Source organism: Vollenhovia emeryi, unplaced genomic scaffold, assembly GCF_000949405.1.
Source record: "Vollenhovia emeryi isolate VEMERY1.0 unplaced genomic scaffold, V.emery_V1.0 DF939166.1, whole genome shotgun sequence".
Lineage (NCBI taxonomy): Eukaryota > Metazoa > Arthropoda > Insecta > Hymenoptera > Formicidae > Vollenhovia > Vollenhovia emeryi.
The window spans coordinates 1410826-1436504 of record NW_011967200.1 but is presented as its reverse complement, the minus strand read 5'-3'; the positions used below and the strand labels follow the sequence as shown (position 1 = coordinate 1436504).

The 25679-nt window shown below is 42.1% G+C and overlaps 1 protein-coding gene across 1 annotated transcript in view; it reads left to right on the top strand.

The window, feature by feature from the left end:
• LOC105564380 (probable JmjC domain-containing histone demethylation protein 2C) overlaps positions 1-25679 on the top strand; it is a 321095-nt gene that overhangs the window by 46830 nt on the left and 248586 nt on the right. The window contains exons 2-5 of the mRNA XM_012016701.1: positions 10875-11126; positions 12405-12518; positions 22677-22871; positions 25140-25224. Coding sequence (XP_011872091.1) covers positions 10875-11126; positions 12405-12518; positions 22677-22871; positions 25140-25224 — 646 coding nt within the window. The remainder of the gene's footprint in view (positions 1-10874; positions 11127-12404; positions 12519-22676; positions 22872-25139; positions 25225-25679) is intronic.

The following is a 25679-nucleotide window of genomic DNA, read 5'->3' as shown; positions in this document are numbered from 1 at the left end:
CTACTGACAGGCGGCAGGTCCAGAAAGAGGTCACCATCACTAGCTAGCGTTGCGCCGTTCTCGTCCTCGCTACCTTCATTTCTCGGCGCCTCTCTCCCTCTCTCTCTCTTTTTCTCTCTCGCTCGCTCATTGACTCTCACGGAGCCATGCACATTGCACTCACCAACGCAACTACTCTCCATGCACTCAACAGCTTCTCTTCACGCGGCCTATTTTCGCGAAAATACGCGAGTACATAAAAAAAAAGTCCACTCGGAAAGGCAGAAAGCCGACAAATTAAAAGGACAAAGGACAAAAACACGCGAGAGTTTTTTTTTACTGCAGTGACCACACGAAATAACAGTTTCAAAATACAGGAATGGATAAGTAAATGTGTTTTTCATATTAATAATAAGAGACGTAAAATTTTTGGAGTCGCCACATTTTGCGAGTAATAGCCACCTTAGCTGTTGTATATTTTGCGCGAAACAGAATATTTAGCGATGTAAAACGGAATATTTAACAGCGCGCGTAGACCAAAGGACTGCGAAAGAGGAAATGCGGAAAGAAAAGAACGTCGAGGATGAGAGAGAGAGAGGGGGGAGTGGAAAAAAAATTCTTTTACACAGAAGCACGCACTTCTTTGCCCTTCCTCTCTTTTTCTCTCTCTTTCATTCCCCTTACCGGTCTCTTTTATTCCCTTTTTCGCTCGCTCCCTTTTCTCTCTCTACTTGCAATTCCCCGGGAAATAGAGTTCACATTTCAAGAACGCACTCGTCCCCATACGTGCGTGTGTCACGGTTCGTCCGTACGGACGTGCGTGTCCCTCGGATGCACGCGTGCGTGCGCGCACTCGATGCACTTTGCGCGGGCGCTTCATCGACGACGACGACGACGACTCGTGTGAGTTTCGCATGAGGCACGCAACGACGAGCGCCCTTTTTATCCGACCGTTCCCGCGCGTTTCCCGTGTTACCCTTTTCTCGCGGAAACTACGGCCCGTTCTTCCACCCTGCTTTCCCCCACCCTCCCCCTTTTTTTCCCCTCCTCTCGTCGTCGACGGAAACGAAACCTCGCGGCGGGGTACACCTTCGCCCTGCGTCGCCGAAACTCCACTTTGGACTCGCACAGAACGAGCGCGGCCTTTGTTCCCGGTAAAATGTCGGAGATTTTTGTGTAAATATCCCGACATGTGTGCACATCCACGCTGAAAGCATTCTTCTGTTATCGTCATTTCGACGTGCGTAGTTGCGTTCCGCTCCGTAAATTATAATCGACGTCGTCGGCGATATATCGTATGCTCGAATAGTGCGCAATAAATATCTCGATTATTGCGAGACCGTTTATTACGGCGGATAGTCGACCCATAATGGACTGGGGAATACACAAAGCTGAATATTACTCGCTGTCTACGCCAGGAAGCACATTTTAAAGAACGGCAAAGAGACGAAAGAGTAACGTTGTTTTTTTTTTAAGAATAATTTCTCTACAAGGAAATACGTCTTTTAAATTAATTCCGCATCGGCGAACAAGCAAATCGCCATTTGCGCGTGCAGTAAGAGTTTAGTTATGAGGTCGTAAACGAGTCGGTAAAAACTTTCCGGGTATTTCGTTGACACTCGCTTTCGATCCCCGTAAATCAAAACCTCGCGCAAATTGCCGGAACGATAAGGAGTGCCAAGAAATTGCCGAATGCGAGCCGCCTTTTGCGCGCATCGCCGCGATCGCGAAATCGCGCGCTCGTTCGTGCATTCACGGAGTCCCACCCGGTCGCGCGCGCGGAATGAATAAGAGCAAAACTAATGACGCGGCGAGAGATTCGGGACGGTAACGGTTCCGCCGTCACCGGCACACGGCACTGCTGAATAACTGTCAGTGCCGGCGACGCGAAATGAAGAAAGAGCCGGTGCGACCCGACGAGAACGCAAACTCCCGCGAACCCGTCGCTCTCTCGTTTTGTGATTCGCGATGCAACGGCCGTGAGTGCGAAGAGTGCAAAAAAAAGTATGCATTTATTCTCCAAGGAAGAATGCGGGGCAACGACCATGCGATCAATTTAAATTGAATTACCCGGAAATCATTGCTTCTGTTGGAAATCAATTTTTTCCCCCCCACTCGAAGGCGAGCCTTCATTTCTACCGCTTGCCAAGTGTCTAAGTTTCCTCGTAGTTTTGATTTCGTGGTTCCTTTTTATCGAGGCTTTCGTGTCTTCGTGGTTGCGAACCTTTTGTATCTTTGTCGCGACAATAATCTGGCGAGAATTATTTTGTGCGACGCAGAGATAATTTTCTCATTGTCCCAGTCAACTAATTAGCGTGTTTAATAGAAGTTTTACGGTGACTTAATTAAACCAACATCTCTAATTTACAATTAGCATACCATCGTTCATTTACAATTAAAAGCAACGATTATCTTCATCCTAAATCGCAACTGTCATGATGAAAGGATATAAAGACCTGTGTCCACGATGCTAGAACCTGGACCAGATTCTAGTATCGCGGACGCAGGCCTTAAGAAGTGATCTCGTGAGATGGCTACAACGTTTCTGTCATAGTATAACTAGTATGTCCACTCTCTGTTGGCCCTTTGATCTTTTCGGTTTCGATCACGTGGTATTCCGCCGTGTGTTCGGTATAAAATCCTGTCACACTTATTTGACAAAAACAATGATGTCATTTAATAAATAGTATTCTCTATCTCGCAAAATCTTTAGTTGAATGTAGAAAATGTAATGATTTAAATTAATTCACTTAATGTAATACACAGATTTACTTGAAATTTGACATTTTCATTTAAATGGAATAAATATTTACTTCGGTAAAAAAATAATTATAAGTGAACCTGTTTACTTAGTTAAAAAAATTTTTTTGTCAGTGTAAAGTTACGAACAATCCAAATAGTTCGTTCACTAATTGTGGGCCCCAAAAATGGGTTGTACAGCCTGTAGATTGATGGCAGCTTATAATGGATTAACGTAATTCTCCGTTGTGTTCTTACCGAAATCACACCAAGCAATTTGCATTTGTCACGGCGGGGGTTTGCGTTTGCTTACAACACGATGTGTAAACATGCACGTCGTTTCGCGCACGTTGGAAAAAATTTTTTGTTCCACTTGTTGATTCGACTCGCACTCGGGCGTAGGGGGCACATGTTATTTTGAACGGCTGAAGGCCCGTCGTTCGTTTTAATAACCTTGTTACGCGGCGTTTACTATCTATGCGAGTTAATCGAATTATTTTCATTACCATTCGAAACAAATTGATTGAAAGAGCATCCGACTACACCGGCAGCGTTCGCGAAATGCAATATAATTCGTTCCTGCTAAAAACTGCCCGATCTCGCAGTAATTTAAAACGTCCGTCGTGGTGTTTGACGATCGCGAAATCGCGGAAACAGAGAGCGCTGGACGTTGTTTACACGTAATTTACATCGACGAACTTACGACCTTTTTATTGGCGGCACACGCGATTCAATTTGCGTGTTTAATGGAAACACGTAACTAATCGTTGTTTTGTTTTTTTTAATTATACGCTACAAATTTGTCCGATACGTCGAAAAGCGCACGGGGAGGCCGGTCAGGGCAAAAATAACTAAAATTAAAACGTTTTGCCGTATAAATAGTGGGGGCATCTACATTGTTTTGTGTTGCAACGTTCACTAACAATTTGCTGCACAAGGCGCATGGTGGTTGTCTCCGCTATTTATGGGTGTGACAACCACAGATACAGCTGTCCCAAAAATTACTATTTAATGGGGGTTGTGCCAACCCTAATTGGACGTGTGGTACCCGATCGGCCTCTCCGTGCGACGCGTGACTTTTCTCTCAGCTAGGTACCTTTTGGAATAACTTGTTGACCGGTGATTCCAATCGATTTCATCCTCCTCCTTCCTGCTGCGTACGATTGCGACTTTCGGTAAGCCGATTTGGAAAGCCGCCGTGGTTTCTATTCCATTGGCGTAGTGCGGTTTCTCCTTTATTGTATTCATGACGTCACACCCAGTCGTTGACTATTCGTAAGCGCCGGAATACGCTTACGTGCGAGGGAAGTGGCATAACAACTCGGCATTAAGAGCCGGCAGAGTGGACAGCCAGTCAGTTTTTGACTGACGTGTCCTCCAATTTAGTATTTAACGATAAGGCCACAGAAAGCGTTGCAAAAAAATAGACTTGGGAAAATCAGCGAGGCGAATCGATGCGGAAAAAAGGGGGGGAAAGACGGAAAATAAATTAACATTTTTTTAATTTATATATCCCTCGCGGATCACTCGAACGTAAAAAGTCACGTTCGCTTACGCAAATAGCGCCGGCGTTGAAGACACAAAGAAATGTCAGTCTCTGCCTTCGATCGTCGTGAGTGACAAAAACGGAATAAAAAGTGCGAGTATCGTATTTTTTTTTCCTACCGATACGATAATTCACGAGGGCGCTGAAAAGTTTCGCCGGGGAGGATGTTGCGTTGCGCACGGACTGTACGGCGTGACTTATCACTGAATTATCGTACAGATCGATATTACAGTCAGGTCACCTAGTTCTTATTTTAATTTTTCAAAGAATAGCATTGAGAATACATACTATCTTTTTATAAAGTCGAGCGAGTATATCAATTCTTTTTTATATTTGAACAATTATTTGCGCACAACGACGCTGCTTGGACACCGAAATCATCGATAATGAAGTCATTAGATAAGTTACGTCGACAAATTATTCGCGATACTGTAGCGTCGAATTATTAAGAACTGGACGGAGAACATTATTTTCGATCCATGTAGAAATATACGAAAAAAAAGTCCCAATTGAGTCTCTACGAATAGACGACACTGAGCTGCGGTTGGCCGGGTGGACCTAGGGTTTAATCGCGTGACAGAAGAAATTTTTTAATGGCTAGCAAGTAAAAACTTTAATCCGACGTGATCACTTCACGTGCCACGTCGGAGGATACTGATTGACGGCTAAGAAGCCCGAGTGCGAGTTTGCCCGAAATCGTCGTTTCGGCCTGACAGGATGCGACAGCTGAGGGAAAGTTCGCTTCACGCGTGTCTGACAAGCGGCCGCCGTTTCCACTGCAAGTTCTCTCGCGCGGCGAGAAGGGAAATCGCGTTTCGCGACAGGCACAGGTTTGTGTGTACGCGTGTGTGTATGTGTGTGTGTGTGTGTGTGTAGAAACGAGAGACGCGACTTACGTCATCGCGTCCCCCGCGAATCGAATATTGGATCGGCGCGGCGCGTTGTTACGACCGGCGAACAAGGCCGGCGAAATAACAGGAAGCCGGCCGGCCGTATCGATATGTGCACGCGCGCGGCGCTTGACAGGATATTGACGTGCCGTGCTCTCTTTCTTTCTCTTTCTCCCCCTCGGCCTCTCTTTCTCTTCCGCGCTGAAAACTCCGGCTTGGATAGTTGGCATTCGCATATTCCGCTCTCGCTCGTGTTCGCGGCCAACGAGGCCAAAATGGAAAAATCGATGTCGCTGTGAACAAGGTCGCGCGTCATCCCCGTAGACCTATAAACCTTTCAAGAAAGAGCCGCCGAGAACGGCTCTTTTTCAATTAAAACTTCCCGTTCTGTCAATTAAGATCCCATGGGGCGATACCTAACGTCGAGCATATCTTGTTTCGAAGCGGATAACGCGAGGAGTAATAAAAGAATTTTGGATTCGATATATCCTTGATACGTTACGAGCTTTGTAATTGTTACCGCGTGATTTAACATGCGATATATATAATATCGTAATTTAATATAATAATAACAAAATTATATTTGATAGTATAGAACTAGTTTGCTTATTCTGACTCTTGAAAAATGATAGCTTGGAATTTTTGAACAATTCTGTGATTAGCACATGGAGATTAACCGAAGTTCATAATGTCGAACTTTATCAATGATAATTACATATTTTTTATGCATGCGTGTCTCGTCAAAATATGGCATTAAACGTCAAAACAAAGTCGAATAATCGAAGCGAATAATGAGCAATAAAATGGATTGGTGAGGTTAGCACGACATCCTTCGAATTCAATGTTGACATTTGATAAATTCGATGGAAGCACTCAAAAACTTTCATGTAAATGTTTCAAGGATTCTGTTTTTTTTTATGTTAAATCGCCTGCGAATATTATAATCATCGAACAATTTTATTTTTTTCAATTTTAATGAATTATTTAAAAGGACAATGGTTGATCATTTTTTATCTCTTACTTCTTTTTCTATTTTAGTCAGTTTCTATTGAAGGTTCACACCTGTTTTTTTTTCATAAGAACGTGCTGTACATTTTCTCTTAGGGGATTTCATATCGCGGAGTATGTAATAAAATTTTGTATTACCTTTTTCTTGCCCTTGTCCAAAAGTCTCGACGTAATAAGCGATAATATAACGTTTTCATCGTCGCGACTGCAAGGTGGTTTATTTTCACGCGCCGGCATTTAACGTCATTAACCACTTACGTTTATTTTGCGAAATATCATGTATCGCGGATAATTACAATCATTTTGCATCTACGTACCGCTTATTTAAGATAATATTTATAATTTTTAGGCGAGTATCAAGATTTTATATTATCCTAGTAAACCATTTTTATATTTATTAATTATTGATTACGAACATTTTCATGAGAAAAAAATGCTAGAAAACAGCAGCGATTTCGTCTATTTGTCAAAATATATGTGTAATTTTGACAATTACTTTAATTAGAGGAAAAATCAAACTAGGCTTCGTCTTAAATCAAGGATACATTTTTTGACATTCGGAATTTTTTAACTATTTTAAAGCTTTCCCAACGAGAGTTCTCTCCTTTCTCCATTATTATTAGTACAGCTAAATGTCGAGCATCGTTTAGCAGACGATGATTAGTGGAACGAAGCCGCCCAGTTCCTAATGTCCGTCTGGAACAAGCACGAGTCTGGTGCCACACTGGGAGCTGTCTGGTAGTGGGGACGTAAAGGGACACGGGGGGGACGAGAATAACGCTTTAGAACTGGAAGGGGGTCAGAGGCCGGTGGAGGGGGACCATCCGTCCATGGTCGTAGGAGAAGGTTGTGGTAGGTCGCGACGGCAAAATGGCCGGTCTGGACGGTTACCCGGGAAACCATCTGGGCGGTGCTTGGCGTTTACCAGAGGCGGAGCATGATGGCCTTGGCGGCCATTATGGTCCTCCACTCCGAGAGATATCGCCACCTGGTGAGCGTCCCCCGAAGCCAGGGGTTAAAAGCAGCCTTGGTACCGGGAATATGCCACCACCCTTCGGGACCGTCTGGGACGCGGATGGGCGAGAGATCGCTCTTGCATTCTGGGATAATTCTCGGACTCTGGGTTAGTTCAGGGAACCGTGTCGTGACATGGTACGTTCCGGTCATTCGAAAACTGGCCATTCGCTCAAGTTGCCCTCCCTAGAGACACGATATATGGTCGATGTGAAGACTATCCCGACGGCATGTATAGACTGTACTTCCGCTTGATTTATTTAACGTTGTCAATAAATTGCTGAAAATTGATTTCGCTGCGCTAGAGGAAGAAAGGCAGGCTTTCTCTCTGTCAGTGATTACGATCGATACGGCGTATCGATGAATCATATTATCGGTACTACTTCTTTAATTATATAACGCTTTCGGTGAGAATCGATTGAAGTTACTTTCACTGTTTCAAAATAATGAGGGCAATTGTTCTGTCGTCATTGACTCTGCCCAGTCGGCGGAGTTTTATTGATGGATTTGTATTGGCTGTTCTCACTTTTCTGAAAATGTAGGAATAAATTATTACAGCATAATAATTGGCCGTAAGTTGCTACAAAGCAGTAATCAGAATTAAATTAAATATAAAGTAGTTGAAACGTTAAAATGATTCTAAAGTAGATCCCGGTTTAAAAAAGAGAAACGTGGTATCTCCAGGGAGGAGAGTTGCAGCATCTCCGCTACTTTTCTAACAAAACTGTTGGATTTCACAAAATTATGAATGGTCGTGTGCTAAGAATATTTTCTGTATTGTTGAAAAAGAAACAACGTCGGGTTCGGTAAAACAACCGCGAAAACACACTGTACGTGTACAGTACCATTAAAATAAAACTCGGGCGAAACAATGGAAGCGATAATACGCGTAACAGGATTCACGGTTTTCCAAATTCTCATTGTCTAAGCCGACTCTCTCGCCGAAAGTTTTCAATTGTTATTAATATTTGCAACGCGCCTCGGCGTTGCGACGCGAATTCTTGATAAACCGGGAAGGGATTCGTCACGCCTTGAATTACGTCGTCCGTGCGGCATCTCCGATGCGCGGGTAATCCGGACGCGCGGGACACGGAAATATAGAAGAGAGATTCCTGCGAAAACGGATTACAATTCCTGACATAGCCCCGCCGGTGCCGAATACCCCCGCGATTCGGATTGCATGCCAGCGGCAGCGCCATTAAATGCACCGAGCGAGCGAACGGGCGAGCGAGCGCGAGATTACGTTATTATTAATCATCCGTGTATCGTTTACGCGGCGCGTCCCTCGCCTATTATTAACGGCCGTTGCGCCCCGTAGATATTTACTTATTAATTAACCGATTAACGTTTCGCAATTATGCGCCGTCACGCTCCACTCGCGTACCCGGAAACCGCGCCTCGCCCGTACCTCATCTCGCGTTTCTTCGATTAATAACGGCTACGAATTATTATTGATGCCAGGCGATGTGCCACGGTACCGTAGCCGGAGTCTGGCCAACCCGCCATTTCCAGACGCATCAATTAATTTCCTGCGGTCATGCAAATGCAAATTCATGCGCCACGCCGTTTCTTCCGATCGCGAAAAGATAAGCGATCGTCGATCGACGCGTTAATAGATAATACTTATACAATTATTAGACATATTACTGACGCTGGTAAATTGAGTCATCGCGTGTCTCTATCGTTTACTCGCGGCATATCCTTCTGATGTGTCTATATTTTTTTATTCGATTCTATTTTAACGATACTTTACACGTTCATTGTACCTTATTATTATTACGCTTATGTTACGAGCCACTTTCTCTCGTGACTATTTAAAACTTTTGGCATGTCCCACCTCTTATGTGCGGTATAATTGCGACGCACTGAATCATGCACGGTACTGGCCAGATACCGAATTGAGTATTTGCGGTCGCGGCGCGGCGATTTCTACGAGCGTACTCCGCTCGTAAATGCTGATTTATCAATTAATTGGCTGACGCCCCGTGACCGCATTGAGTCACGCTCTCCCCTTACGATGACCCCAGTACGCCGGACAGGCGAAGGGATGGCATGCTGTGTGATATTCCGAGGAAATTTAAAACCGGATGTTCCCTTCAAACGCAAACTATCAATATCTATAAATATAACGTATATATTTTTGCGCCGATCGGAGTGCGAGAAAGATTTCTCTTCTCGATATCATGCGAACACATTTCGTGATGTCGACATAATATTTTATAATTATACGTTATCCCGTAATCGAAGGTACTCTGGGGAAAAAAAGATAGCAATCCATTTTAGGACCCACAATTGGTAATCGAATTATTTGGATTGTCCGTAACTCTAATCCTTTACGAATTTCACCCCGCGCAGCTAAAAATCGCAATGAGCTATTCTATCTATATCCAACATTTCAAAGTAATACTAATCAGTTCTCTCAATTAGTTCTGTCGATATTCAGTAACGCAAAGATAATTTTCACTTAAGAGGCGCTAACCGAAATGCTTCTCGGAGTAGAGTTACGTACAATCCAAATAATTCGATTACTAATTGCGGGCCCCAAAATTGGGTTGCTAGCTGTCTTTTTTTCCCTCCTCCAGAGTAGAGATGGTTTCAAAGGCTCCAGAAGTTTGAAGCGAAGACGCGCCAATGTATTTTTCAATTATTTCGCGAGCGGTCTCGAACATGAACGGAGATCCAGTCTGGCATTTCGAAATTTGGAGGAGATCGGAAACAGGAGAAGCGTTTATTTAAATTTCCGCGAAAGTGGGGCGTGCAGAGGCCACGGGACACGAAATGACTATCCGTTATTTGATTCGGTGAATCGGCTCCCCGCGTCCGAATCCCGGTCGCGCTGACAAAGCCCGAGAGTAAACCGAGCGTGCGGATCCTGCTACATCCCGCCTCCTGACCCCCTCGTTATCCTGGCAGCCAGCACTTTCTGCTTCAGGCCAGAGGTTATGAATAATACATATTAATTGCGTTATCCCCACATACCGTCTCCTCTCTCCCTTTGTATAAATATGTACGGCATATTCGAGACAATCTCACCATCGACGCGCCAATTCGTTGCGTGCATCTCGGCAGGAGGAACGCGAACAAGAGGCCCGATAAGCGAGCATGAATATCGCGATAATAGGCGTTGATAATTAACTGGTGGTTGTTACCGCGGATACCTGAAAAGGTCCCGCCCCGTGCATCGTTCGCATGATAACCGCTCGTTGTCGAGAACGGTTTAATCCTTAACCCCTCGTGATTCCGCGGAATAAGTAGAACCTATACAGATTTCATTTCATTATGTAGCATCTGCTATTTTCAAAGCCTCTAATTAATAGCGGACGGGGCGCATTGTTGCATCGCAACTCGAAAAATAGCTGCGTAGAGAATTGCTTTCGTAATTCGGTTTATAATGGAAGGGATTATTTGCGAAGTGGTTTCCATATCAAATCTCTCGCGGAAATATGTAGCTTGGATTAATATAATTATACGTCAGCTACGAAATACTATTCAAATGTTATTATCAATCGTTATAGCTAGGAAAAGAGAAACATGTAGATACGCCGATTTATTTCAGTTAAATCTTTTAATTTGTATCGCGTGTCAGCTCGCATTCGTTAACAGCTGGAACGTCATAGAGACTTTGTTTCACGCCCAGTCGTTTTATCATATTATAATACAGTTGCACTTAATATATGCGTTTAATCATATGCTTGCAGATCCTCGTAGAGTACGACGACGTGGAGTGGCAAAGGAGGGAGTGGCTGTCACCACACAGGGATGCCGTATTCTCCTTCTTTCTCATTGAACGAGGTCTCTATTGGGCCGAACGACCTGACCCCAGGCACGCCAGTCTCATCCCCATCGATCATCACAATCACGCGAACAATAACCACCATCAGCACCGCATTAACGGGAAACCGCTCAGGGGCGCCACGGCGGTCGCCGACACCGTCGCTTGGCCAGCTCTCGTGAGTATAAATAAACTGTATCTGTTTTTTTTTTATGGACGATGTTACGAATTCTCGCTTCGTTTTTTTTCTCTCCACGAAGAAAGACATATCGATCAGCTCTTCGTCCATTAATATTTCACTTTACGAATTAAATTACGGGAAGAGATAAAATTCCAAAGGGAGAATTAAAAAGTGAATATTAAACGTGACTTTTATTAGACATGAGACGAAAGACAAGTTATCTCTCTCTCTCTCTCTTTACAAGTGACATAACTTCCCCGCCTGTATTCGGAAATATAGATTGTAAATTTTACACGATATTGTTGAGAAAATACTTGTAGCAGGATTTGAACGTTATACGGTACACGCATAGAATATTCACGCGAAATTCCGGCAATAATCTGTCACGTGTGATTTCCTTCTCATTATACAGAAAAGTTGTCGCGATTTACCATTTTTTATGCAGATCTCTCATATTTTAACGATGATAATTGAGGAATGCTCGCGGTCCCATTCGAATATTAATCAGTTCGTGGTTAATTAATGAAATACTCGATTCTCCATTCTCGTTGAATAAATTTTACAATCGACACAATTCGACCGCAACAAAACAGACTGCCGCGTTCCATTGGCTCGGCGCTCTTTTTCTCATTAAAATTTTAACGCTCCAGCGAGCTTAATTATTTTGCGAAGACTTAACGACGCAAAAATAATTACACCTATATAATTAAAAATTTTGCCTCTTACGCGGTTTTTTTTATTAAGGAATTTTAAGAGAATGCAGCGTTGTAAATGTCAAAGTATCACTGCCGTGACTGTTAATTTTCATTTCTATTTCTTCCAAATAGTATTTAATTTTGCGAGAATATTCGATGGCACGTATCGGGTCAAAACTATTAGCTGTATTATATTCTTTCCTAAAATATAAATACGTTTTTGTTTTCAAATAAATCTCTTTTATTTATGTTATAAACTAATTCTATTTCCATCGAATAATTAATCGGTTGGGATTTTTAATTCGCCAGCCAAAATCATTTAAAATCGTAATATAATCTCCCCTCATTAAGTAAATGAATTAAATATCCTTTTTTTTAATGCTCCGGTGCGAATTTTATTATTATATTATCTTTTATAATGAATCTAACCTTTTTTGACGGTTTAATGTAAATTGGATTAGTTAAATGCAGCATGTGCACACGTTTGAATAACAGAAATGTGTTGCTTGAATGGGGTGGACTAAAATGTTATTTCACGCGGAATAGCGCATATAATCGAAAATCGCGTGTTTGTTTCTAGACTTTCTATCCTCTCGTGGCACGCGCCGAGTTGCACGAGGACGCCATGCCGATCGAGTTTATGCAAGATCGCAAACTGGACTTCGTCGACTACTCGAAGCTGAAGCCGTTCACTGTAAGTGTCACATATCTCAATCGTTTTGATTGTTTAAGATCAGCCGCGTGATAAACTGTAAAGGTTATGCATAATACGAGCGATTGTTTAATTATCTCTACGATTCACGTAGGGCGATAAATTATTTGCACACAAATACTGATGTAACATCACTTATCGTGCAGCTCCAAATCAATTTCTTGAAATTTGCTTAATACGGTATGAAAATATTTGATATCTTTTACACGGAGAAAAAGGTTCCTTTGGATTTAATATTCCTATTTATTTGATTGAAACTTGTTTCATTGAAACAACATATGCTTATACGAAACTTTATTTGTTTGAATAAAAATTTTGTTGTTTTATTCAAGCAATCTCTATTATTTAATGGAAAAGACACAATTATTTGAGGTAATATCTTTCAATTAAATAATTATATTATATGGCCAGGCGCCAATAAAGTTCGGTGCTGCCACTAGATGGCCGGCGAACTCGTAAGTAAAATCACGGCGGTCAGACATATGAGCGACCGCATCAGCAGACGCAGTCTAATCGTCTAATGGTCTATTCTTTATAGCTGAACATAGTTTGCTAATTCAGTGTTTATCTTTCTTCTTCTAATGAAGGGAAAGTTCTAACGTAAATGGAAAAATATGTATGTACATTTTTTTACATATTTTCTATCAAACTATAATGTTGTTTGAATAAAACACTATCATTTCGATGAAAGAGAATATACCTATTGTTTCAAACAAATATTTTATTGCGGACGATATATATTATTTTAAATTCAAACAAATGATTCGTTTGAACCATTCCAAGTATCAAATTTGTTTGGCTAAAACAAAATTTATTAACAACATCAATGATTTTTATTGACCGTATCTGGCAATTAAAATTCTTATTGCGAAAAATATTACCCCAACCAGGATTCGAACCTGGGACCTCCCTCAGGTCCAGTTTCACAAACGTCGGTTAACTGTTAACCAGAGTTCAATCGACTTCCTACCTTTCTCTATCTTGTTATCCAAGAAGAGACAGAGGATCAATTAACCATGGGTTAGCGGTTAAACGACGTTTGTGAAACTGGCCCTCAATCCGTGACGGGCGTCTTACCAGCTCGACCACTGGGGCTGTGATAATACTATTCGCAATAACATATATTAGTTAAGATGTTGTTTACGCGTCTATTTCGACTTTTCAGAACAGTGCGTCGATACGGGTTGTCGACCATACACTGAACTGTCGATACGCGATTTTTTAAATTTTCCCTTTCCCCTGCCCTCCCCCCGATCCCAATTAATAATAAAAATTTATTAAATCCAACGAAATCGTTTTCTCTGTGTATGACGCATCAAAGTTCAAGTACGATGGAACTAGCCGAGGGGTAAATGGGCATTGTGGTGTACAGATTTGCGGCATTATTGGGCATTACTAGGCATTTTTGGGGCATTAGTTTGGGCATTAAGCCTTGCTGGGGCGTTATAAAGACAAAATAAGATTAAATAAGATAAAGTAATGTCCACTGGGCATTAGTGGGCATTGGTGTACAAGATTTTGGTCAGCGGTTTTCCCCTCGGAACGAGCGTTTGGCGGAAAGAATTGGCGATCCAGCGGTGCTCTTTAATTACCCGTCCGTGTGATTGCTTTCACGTGGAACGCGAAAAAACGTAAAAAGCCACGAAACTTACGCGCGCGACGAGAGACACGGCGACAATTTCCGCTGACCAAGGTACATTGACGCAATCCGTTATCTCGTTTCCCTCCTAATTTCCTCGCCGCCGCGGCGCGACGTCCTGCACATTTCACGCGCGAGATGCGATAGAGGATCCCGAAAACGATTAAGAGCCCCGCGAGCCGAGCGAGCTCGGTCGGCGAGCGCGGTATAGCGCGCGTCGCAGCGGCCACTTCCGCTTTACGACTGGAAACTTACTTCGTTAGGGCCCTCGCTGGGAACTTAGTTAGGGAACAAGTTCCGGCGCCATTGGCGCATCCGACACCCCTCCAGGGCAACGGATGCGAATGCGAGACCGCGCGTCTCGTCCTCGCCCGAGTCGTACCGCTGCTGTAAGTAATCTTTCACGGAGGCTCGTTGTGTCCAACTTCTCGTAAGAGCTACGCGGAAGAGTCGACCGAACTTTGTCCCGATGCTGGAAGGAGCCGGCCGAACTTTGACTACCCGAGTTCCCGTTTCACTTTCGCGTATGCGCGGGAATTATGTTCATGAGCGGAAACTTTTCGCGCGACATTTCTCACCGGGCTGGAGATTTTATTATTTCGCGATGACAAGTTAAATCGGGGAAAAGACTTATTCAACGCCAGCAACTGATTAAACAAAGTAGAAAAATTGCATGGCGACCAATGGCTGGCAAATTCTAATTAAAGAAATTCATTGCGAAAAATATTAAGGGTGTCCGGGGTGTCTCAGGGTGGAGGGGAGGGTAGGGAACGGGGATACTTAAAATCGCGTTTCGTTAGTTCTGTGTACAGCCCACAACCCGAATCGTACTGTTTATTTCTACTAATATTACTACATGCCTCAGTGGTCGAATTGGTGAGACGCCCGCCTGGAGCGTAGGGAGGTCCAGGTTCAAGCCCTGGCTGAGGTAATATTTTTCGCAATGAATGTTTTCAATTAGAATTTGCCAGCCATTGGTCGTCATGCAATTTTTCTGCTTTGTGAAATCGGGGAAATTTATTAAAGGGAAGCTGTTGAATCGGTTAGGACAAACGCGCGTGTGCGCGCGCGAGGTTGCATGTGAAATTTTTTGGAAAATAATTTTTAACTATTAATACGATTTGATATGCCGTTTACAATCGTTTTAAATTTACCTTTCGGCATCGCTGCTGCGATAGCGGCGGAAACACATCGTATTTTCTGCCATAATTGGAGATACTGCGTTCTATTATTTTATTTATTTTATCGTTATGAATATTTACTAAACTTCACGAACGAGTTTACGAGATGCTAAGTAACGCGCGTACACCTGATACTTTTTTTTTTTTAATCAGTTTCCTTTCGCAATACGGTACAATTCGTCGATCATTCACTAAAAACGCGAGAGATAAAATCGGTCAAATTTCACCACGCGAATGTGCGGCTAACAAATTTCGATATTAACCTCTGACCTTCGGCTGAGCGCTGTATTAATCGACTTTCCGCCGGGTATCAGTTTGAGGCGGTCGTAATGAATGAGCATGCAGAAACTTGCACGCTTTCATCGGGCAAGCTCCGAGATGGGGAAACACAAGACACTCGACCGAGATAATAAATCGATCAGCCCGATCCCTCCTCGCGAGAGAGCGCGCGTACGTTTCTGTGTGTATGGGTGTGTGCGCGCGCGCGCTCAGCCACTTCGGAAGTTGCCGCACTTCTGTTAGGGTAGGAAGAGTTGAGCGAGGTAGAATTGTTTCCAAGTAATTAAACTACCGGGAAACTTTTACCGTTAAAACTTTTTCCCGCTTCGGCGGCGCGGCGGAACACGGGGGCCGTAAGTCGTTTACGTGCGGCGAGAACTTTCAGTCCGGCGGTCAGGTTCAGGTGTGTCTTACCTTTCAGATCCGCCCTTTATCCCTGCCGCCCGCGACTTAGTCCATCTCAAACAAGACGTATTACCTTCGTGACCTGTGCGCCAAGGATGCCTCGCCAAATTCCAATTGCAATTATAGCAATGCGGACAAGTTTCCTATATATTTTTTTTTCGCTTGAAATTTACGGTCGAGCTTAGCGTCTTAAGTCGAGGCAATGCGTTACGACGTCGACATTTATAATAAAGTCAAAACAAGTCCATTTTTAATCCGAAACTCCTTGCATACCGATAAAGTGGCTCGCGAAGCGCGAGCGTCACTCCGGATTTTTTCCCTCGGCGATAAATCGGTCCTCGTTTCAGCAACAAATCTCTTTCGAACGGCTGTAGATCTTGACTTTCAGCTGCGGGCCGGTGCGCTCGCGTCTCGTCGAGAAAAGGAGAAAGTCGGCGGTTAAGTGCGAGGGAAAAAAAAGAGAGCACAAAAAGGGTCGAAGAAACGGCGCGAGGGGTCAAATTCGTTCGTTCGGGAGGGAGGGAGGGGACAAAGTTACGCGCGAGTGTTCTGACCCTGAACTATAAATGCGACGGGTTCTTTCTCCCCGCTGCATCGCATACCTAACGTGCGTGCACTTGCGCGCGACGTCGCTCGGAGATGTCGCTCTCGCTTTGCTCTCGTTGCCGCGAACGAACGCGACTTTGCGAGAATTCAACTTTCACGTTTATCGGAAATGCTAGCAGCGTAAATCATGTAATAAAATGATCGCAATCATCTCCCCCTAACAGCAATCTCATCCGAATGTTCCGTACTTGCAGAATGTACACCTAGAAAGAAGATTTAGTTGGCAATGATATCCAATTTTAACGACCTGCACTGGCCAATGTTTTTATTTAAAAATACAATACACGTTACAACGTTTCGGTCCCAGATTCGGACTCTTATCAAGTAATCTGCGACAAGATTGTATTATAATTGTTTGGCCAATCCCATTATGACAGTAAGATATTAGTAAAAAAAATTAAAAAATATATAAATCGCATTCCTTGGTTGGGGAGTGCAAAGTTCATAAAAAATGTCACTCGTAACGTTGTAACATGTATTGTTTTTTAAAATAAAACATTGGCCAGTGTAGGTCGTTAAAATTGGATATCATTGGTTTTTAACTGCCGGCGTTATTAAATACTATTTGTGATTTAGTTAGGCTAATCAAATGAGATACGTTGAAATCGTATATTCCTTTGACTCTACTAAATTTTTATTTACTTCTACTACAATAAAACATTTGCTAGATTTGAAGAAGTGGATATGGATTCACTTAGAATGAGTTCCGTTGCACGCATGATGCGCACAACGCATCATTTATCCTTGTTAGTCACCAGATGTTAAATAAGGATAAACGATGCATTACGCGCATCATGCGTGAAACGGAACGCACCCTTAGAAATTTCAGTCTCAATCAATGAAATAAAATTTTGGCTGAGGTAAAAAAGTCATATCTTTGAAATTAAATAAAAGTCTAGTAAGGTCGAAATTCAAACAAACTTTTCTCTCGGTGTACTAAGAATATCCTAGTATACTGGGAACATGTGTAATATCTTAAATTCTCTGCGACATCCTACAAATAGATAGACTCTACATTTGCTGTGTGGGTCAGAGAAAAATAAATGTTTCGTCATTGATTTAAGAGCGGCGGATTTAGAGTAGACCAAGAAAAGATTCTAATTCCTTCGTAGAAGGTGAGATAAATCCGGCAATAGGTGTAACATGTATAACACGACCCGAGGGGAAGAAATAGGAAATCTTCGTCAGCGGATTTCGGAGCCGCATTCGTCCAACTTGTTGAGAATCGGTCCCGCGCTCACGCGGTCGTTTCGGTTTGCCGCTGTCGCCTGTTAGCTTGGCGACTCGCATCGGTAACGCGCGTGCACGATCATCGGAGAACGTTGGAGAACGGCCAGGACGAGGCGCCAACGTATTCCCGTTCTAACGGTCCTTGGTCAAGTGCGACGGCGACTGCATTATACCCTCGCCACCTCCCTTGACGCGATTTCTCACGTGAAGTAAGAACTCCGGAACCCCGCCTGAAAGATGCCTCGCTCACCACGAAAGGAAACATGTTATTCCTTTTACCACGGGGATTAATCCTACTCGTCACACTCGCATCTTGGCCATTTCTTAATCGAACTTTCGACGATAATCGTTTTGTAATTAAACTTACGAGCTTCGCAATAAATTTTCAGCTTCGTTTAGAACTTGCGAGATATCGAGCTATCCGAATTTAAACCCGATAATGCGTTATTGAAATATTGTGGCATTTTGCATCATGCCGAAGGTTTGATGCCTCGTAGCTTAACTTCCTATAAACTGAGCTTATATCCAGGTAATAATACCTAGTTACGAAACAGCTCCGTTTATAAATGATGTTGTAACCTATCTGCTGTGTGTGCATCGACCACTGGCAAAGTTTAAATACGGAACGATTAAGTATCCTGGCGGTAAGACGAATGACGGGGCGGCTATATCGAGAAATATCGGAGTTGACGTGTTCATTATTGAGTCAATTTTCGAGAAGACACGAACACCGGTGTATAAGTAATTGCACGCGGGTAATTTTATTTGGCACAAATGGCACACGCGCATCTGTCTGTGCCTTCAATTTAAACTTTACGACACTCTCCTGCCTATAGTCACTTCATCTGCCGGCGCTTTGGTCCCGTGATTGTACGGTGAACGCATCGCGATTAATGGCGGACGCGTTCTTAATTAAGGAACTCCTTAATTAATTAGCTGCCGCGTGGCAACTGCTAACGAGTACCCACGGCGCGTGATAGAACGATAACAGTCGACACCGGCATGGGCCGTGATTTTCCGACCGATAATTTTCATGCCGAGAGATATTCGCTTGATAATTGGGGGATTCCCTCGAAAAGAAGCGCACGAACAATCGTGATCAATACTGAGGTCTGTACGATTTCAGAGAACGCATTATGAAAAATATCCAGTAGTTTTACTCGAAAACAACCCCCCGAGATGCAAATAGAAAACGATACTGTATGCAATGCTATACGTATAATTAATCTGTTTATACCTTATTTTTTACCTGGGAATTAAATTACACAGTATACAGTATGGGAAAAAAGTATGGAAACACATTTTTCGAAAACTATGCATTTTAGAAACAAATATTCGAGATAAAAGTTATATATGGTTTCAAACGTTAACGTTTCATAACATTAATTAATTTTGACTTTCGTCAACGTGTAATTGCGGAGACAGGAGCGTTTCAATCGCTATTATTTTCCCTAATATTTTATACACTTTTTCAGCGACCTGTGCGCGTATGTGTGTCTGTGTGAAAACATAATTGAGTTTAGTAACGAGGCAAAATTGAGTTTTCAAGAAATGAAGGCAATTATAAAATCTCCCGACTTGAGCAAAATAGATATTTCTGGATTTGACGTAAAATGAGAATAGATATATCGCATAAGCTTCGCGATTTACCGCGAGGAGGACAATGCCCGTTTCGTTGATATGCTAATTCAGCTCGGGAACTTCGTAGGGAAGAAAAATATGTAGGGGATCGCGGACGAGGACTCCCTTAAAAATTGTATCGCGGTCGTGAGGGGGATTAAAACTGCGAGAATACGATCGGAGATGGGATTTGGTCCGCGCTCTTTGAACGAGAGAGAACCTCTGGAAACGGTCGCTCCCGGAGCAAGCGGTCCATAACGTGGGGTCGTAATCCATAAATAAGGAACGCATCGGTGTCTCTCAGTCCCCGTACCGGACGGCATCCCCGAATCGAATTATCGTGCGTACGAATAATTCAACGGCCGACGGATAATCTCGTTGACCCCGAGACCAATCCCGGTCGTTCATTTCCACGTTATAATTGGCGCGCGATGTGTCCAGACGGGACGCTATTTCTCGTATCGACATTTAACGACGGTAATAACGGCTCGACGAACGAAAAATGTATAACGTTTCGCGACGATCGTCTCCGCACAGGTGCCATATGTTGCGCGAAATCCTCCTCGATCGATTGCACGGTAAACGGGACTTCTCCCGGGTGCGCGGAGGATGATTTTACAATGATTACAAATGGCGCCGAGAACGGTTGATAGTTGCGTTTGCAAGCGCTTTGAGACGAGCGTCGTAAAAGTGATATATTTTTAATCGGCGCTGTTTGTTATTTCCCCGCAAAAAACTTCCCTTTTCGTCCGAATGCGAAGACGTTGAAGAGCACATAAAATTGACGTAACTTTAATTATCATATTTACTAGACTGCGAAGTTTACGCTGCATTTTATATATTAACGATGGGAATACCGTTTGCGGAGTACACCGAGTTCGAATTGTACGTCATATTTCCAGCCCGACAAAAGTAATTATTACTCGCGTAATTATGCAGTTCTCTTCGATTGCGCGAGGTTGCCTTTCCATCTCTCAAGCATTTATTTCGTTCGATTCACTCGCGTAACGAAGACTTCAGGAATAACTCGGGGAAAGGTTGGGGAAAGATATGCAGATCGTAGAGGACATAAGATAATAACGGTCGGGAACAAAGTTAAGCTTCTGCTTTTAAATCTGGTCGAATCGTAATGTCTCCTCTCGCGAGGTCGCGGTCATCCGCGTTTTTTTTTTCATCTACAGCCTGCCCGATGAGACGATTTCCCGTCGTCGAAAATACGACGAACTTCTGTCAATAAATGAATTACTATTTGTAAATTACAATAACCCCGTGTTTCTTTAGTGAGTAAAATTGATAATTGACTTGCAATCAACGAGAAGAATAAATCCATCGAAGAAAGGGAACGCGATTGGCTCCGCACTGGAACTCCATGCAAAGTGCCTCGTGAATCGCGCTCACGACGAGCACTGCGCGGACATTAAGTGCTCTCGACGCTTCGGTAATAACGTTCTAATTGCCGTTGTATTACTACCATTAACGCGCTTCGCGCCGTCACGCTGTGCGCAACGATTGCATAACGCGTGTCTGACGTAACAGCGTAGCGGTGACGTAATGTAAATGCGAGCGCGAGCGGTGTACTCGCTCGAGCGCGTATTTGTCATCGGGGGGGAAAAAGAAGTGATCGCGAAACAAGACGAAACTTGACATTGTCCCCTCTCCCTTTGAATCTACATAATACTCTTAAGAGAGCGTCCATTATTACGAATTGCATTATTTGTAAATGCGTTCGTCAACAAGGGACAATTTAACTTAGAATCGGTGGCAAACACGATAAAATAGAAACTTATGTAACTTTGCGAAAAACCATTTTCGTGGAACTTTTCAAAGAAGTATCGCGCCAAAAAGCAGGAACAAAATTGCCAAGAGGAAAACTCGGCTAGGTTTGAAAGCAGGGCGTATAAGCCTAAACATCTTTCAAACCCCGTCGAATCTTCTTTTTGGCAATTGTCCCCTTGTTTGAAAAGTGCATCGTTTTTAAATCAACTGTGCAAAATTGATAAAAGATTTTAATTTTGAGAGTTACATATAAATCGGAACATTAGTTTTAATCATACAGTTGAAACTTTTTTGTCAACATGGTCGACCTGGCAGCGATGTCACTAAAGTTACAGCCATCTATTTGCACGTTATGCAAGGTTCAGTTTGTTAATATGCAGTATAGACGACAAAACAAATTATATATTAATTAGTTACAAATCTTCGGCTATTTATAACCCGAGAAGCCAGACGGGAATGTGATTAACGTTTTTCAATGCCACATTTTGATTGGCGCTCTAATACGTTAGAAATTACTGAGACATCCAATTATAGATTCGATAACAAAAGGATATTAAATATTCCTGACGCTAATTCCCGTTTCATTGGATCTAATTTCTCGGCAGACGACAGATTTTTATGAGTGTGAATAAAATATTCTGATATATCAGTTATTGGTCGCGTATGTATGATAATGTGATGCTTTCGTATTCCTCTTAATCAAATATTTCGAGTTTCAGCATAATTGTTTTCGCGACCGCTCTGCTTTTTATTCTCGTCGCGTTATGATCGTATTAATATGTGAAAAACACAGTCAAAGGACAAGATAGAATGCGCATTAGTTTTTATACTCGCATTATATGTTGTAGTATATGTATACTTTTGAAAAATGAGGAGCTAACGGCTAGACTGGAAAATAATTTGACAATAGCTAACGGGCGGAACGGTTGTTAAATTTCATCAGGAAGTACAGAACTTACCCAGAACTACAAAATTCTGTAATTGAAATGATTTTTTTTTGCGTAACTTGAGGTGCTGTTGGAAATTAACACTCCATATTTCCAAATAACATTTTTTTAATTCAAATCAACGAAACTATTTTTTTAATCTATGAAAAACTGTAGAACTATTGCGAGTGGAAACAGAACTGTTGATGAAACTTTCGATTTGAAAAAATGAAGTACCAACTTTGTTAAATCGGAGTCTGTTTTTTAGACGGCGGAGTAAAATCTTGTGCGCTCAGCTCTCCGTGAAGTTTTTATTCTCTTTGTTATCTCTTATCAAATTGCGCGGGTTCTTCCTCCTTCGTTATTTTTCCTTCCAAAATCGCGGACAGCTTCTCGAGCGGAGAAGAATAGTCCGCTCTTCTTAATCAAGTTCCACGGGCGAAGCTTTAACCTCAGTCTTTTTTGCTTGTCTTTGCAGCAAGACTGGGAGCTGACTAAGGGCGCGATGCCCTGGGGAAACGCCGTTAGGAGATGGGCCGAGATGCAAGACGGTCAGAGGATCCTGCTGACTACGCCCAGCGTTCTGGTCGGCTTCAGAGTCGAAGTTTATCGGGCGGAAGGCACCACACAATGGTACACAGCCGTGATCGTCGGTTACAACGAGTCCACCAAGGTAAGTCCGACCAGATAATAAATATTACAGTATTATCTGTAGACTGGAACGATTCCGCTGCAATTTTTCGGGATCTCTTACTCTCCGATCGCTTGATCTACAATTTGATTTTAAATGCACCGACGTTTATCATGATTGAATATATCTTGTACAAGTTATATGTGAATTCATATTTTTGAAGGAGAGTGATTTAATATTAAAAACGTCGCTTTAACAAATGGTGCAAATTATAGATCGTCGTTTAGCCAATGTGATACTTCTATTTTAACAACGTAAATTCGGTGACTCGAAAGAAACCTAAAGTCTATTTGACATTGTTCTATAATTGGATCACAGGCGGTCTCATTATTAATTTGAATGAATTCATTATTTTTAAATTAATAATAAGCCAAGATTGGAAAAAAAGACAGTTTTAATTTTAGTGACAGTAATACCACAGTCAGGCGACACACTTGTTAATTATTAAGCGATGTGTCATTATTAGACTCATGTCATCCTGAACATTTATTAAGTCTATTTCAGTGAATTTCTACATTTCTGCAAGATAGAAGATCAGAGGAGATTCAAATATAATATATATATTTATGTATATAATAATTGAAATTAGGACATTTTTAATTAAACAAAAATTCAATAGATTATTTGTATTTTATTAACTTCTATTACATAGTTATATTCTGTTTTCATTTTATTTTCTAATATTCATTTTATTAAGTATCTTTTAAAGAGGGAGATAATTTTGGCATACGGTTTCTTTCGATTTTTTTCCATTATATTTATTAAAGTATATGACCAAACTGTACATTTGCGCTGACTTGTAACAACACTGTAGAAAATGTAACCTGTCCTAGAGTGACTTAAACGAGCAAATTTTCTTTCCCCGGCTGATATTCCGAGCGTTTTTGTCGTTAAACATCCCACGGTAGAGAAACGAACGACAGACTCGCGTCTTCGCGAAAGTAATCCTCCTCGTCTTGTCTCTCGGCGAGAAAGCTTCCGATAATTTATCCTGGCACTGGCGCGGCATTCCTATTGGAAAACTAAATCCCTGAAATAGTCCGCGACGAGAAAACGTTCCGGAAAAGGCGCGGAGATCGAAGGGCGAGGAAACATAAAATATCGGTTGGGTTGTCTGAGGGAGCTTTTGTCGCTCGCGCGCTTTTTCTTTTCTGTCTCCTTATTCCTTTCGTATCTACGTCTGTCTCGAATATTTCTCGAAAGTATCGGCGGAATCGAATCGATTGCCCGTTGAAGTTTATTCGAATATCCCTCGTTCTAACGTTGTGTCTCAAGGACTTTAATGAAATACTGCGAGGCGATGACGAATAGCATCACGTACGAGAGATATATGTACATTGTTTTCCATTATGCGAAGTGAATTAATATGGATGTGGAATCGCGAGCTCCATTTCATTTTTATATATCGAGTACATGTTTTCACCTTGTCGGTGTTCTTTGATGTTTTTAAGTAAATGAAAACTAAGAATTTTTCCAACTGAGACTTTTTGCAGACACATCTCTTTTAATTGTCGTATCAATCATATAGTCCCCATCTTGTCAATGTTGAGGTCTCGGTTGGATCTTTCACATGGCAGAGTCTGAATTTTGCGCGCACTTATGAAAATTCCTATTTTTAACGATAGTTGTCGATATTGTCAATCGTCGAGACGATGAAAACTGAATTCGCCGGAAATTGTATCGACAGAAATCTACACACACTGCGTTGTAATCGTCTCGCAACCAGCGAACGATTCTGTCTCGCCGCTGATCAGTTAAGCATATTGACAGAGAGAGAGGCGTTGATCGTGACGGTCTTAACGAGATGCCAGACCATCGATCGACCGATCTCTGACCCGTGAATTTACAGATAAACGCTCCGCGGCGAGTCACGAAATTTCTCGGAAGACTCGAAATCGATTAACATCCATTATGCAATAAATTTTTCGAAACCGCGAATGAAAGCGTCCATAAGACTCGAGATCGATGAACCTGGGAAATAATTGAGCGTCTTGATCCGTATCATTGTCATTAGTAGGTATTTATGATGATCCGTTAACGGCGAAAAATGTCAGAGAGAGAGAGAGAGAGAGAGAGAGAGAAGAGTATGTAGATAATAGATTGAGGCTTTTGTCTGTAATTGCAGAGATTGAACTTATCATTAACGGAAAATTCATATTAAGCGCACTTTATAGACCTGCCCGGGATGATTTAAAAATTTTAATACCATTTCTATTTACTGACCTGATTATTATTTAATTGTCCCTACAGGATTTGACTGTCACCGACGACACCGTCCTCGAAGACCACAACGAGGATCCCACATTAGTACAAATGCGGCTGATTGGCGACGGAGGTGAGAGATATTAACGCGAGATAAAAACGTATACGTTTAATTAATAACACGGCGATTAAATTGATATGAAAAAATTTCCAATAAAGCTTCGTATGAAAGCCGCGATGTAATATTACTATTATTCAAAAATACTGTTTAACACTATTGAGAAAATTCGGAGAAACACATTGAACAATTTATTAAATATTTTTTTATAATATCGGACGCTAATCAATATTGTCTGATAAAAAGAATTTTAATAAGTGTGGAAACGACCTTACTGGCAATTCTTTATTATAATAAAACACAATGTTGTTTTAAACACAATGCGTGTTTTATTATAACAAAGAATTGCCAGTAAGGTCGTTTCCACACTTATTAAAATTCTTGATTTCTTGACTGGCGTCACTAAGCTGCTGTTTAATTGTCTGATAAAGTCGTCGCGAATAACGATATCTCTTCATTCTTCTAAATTG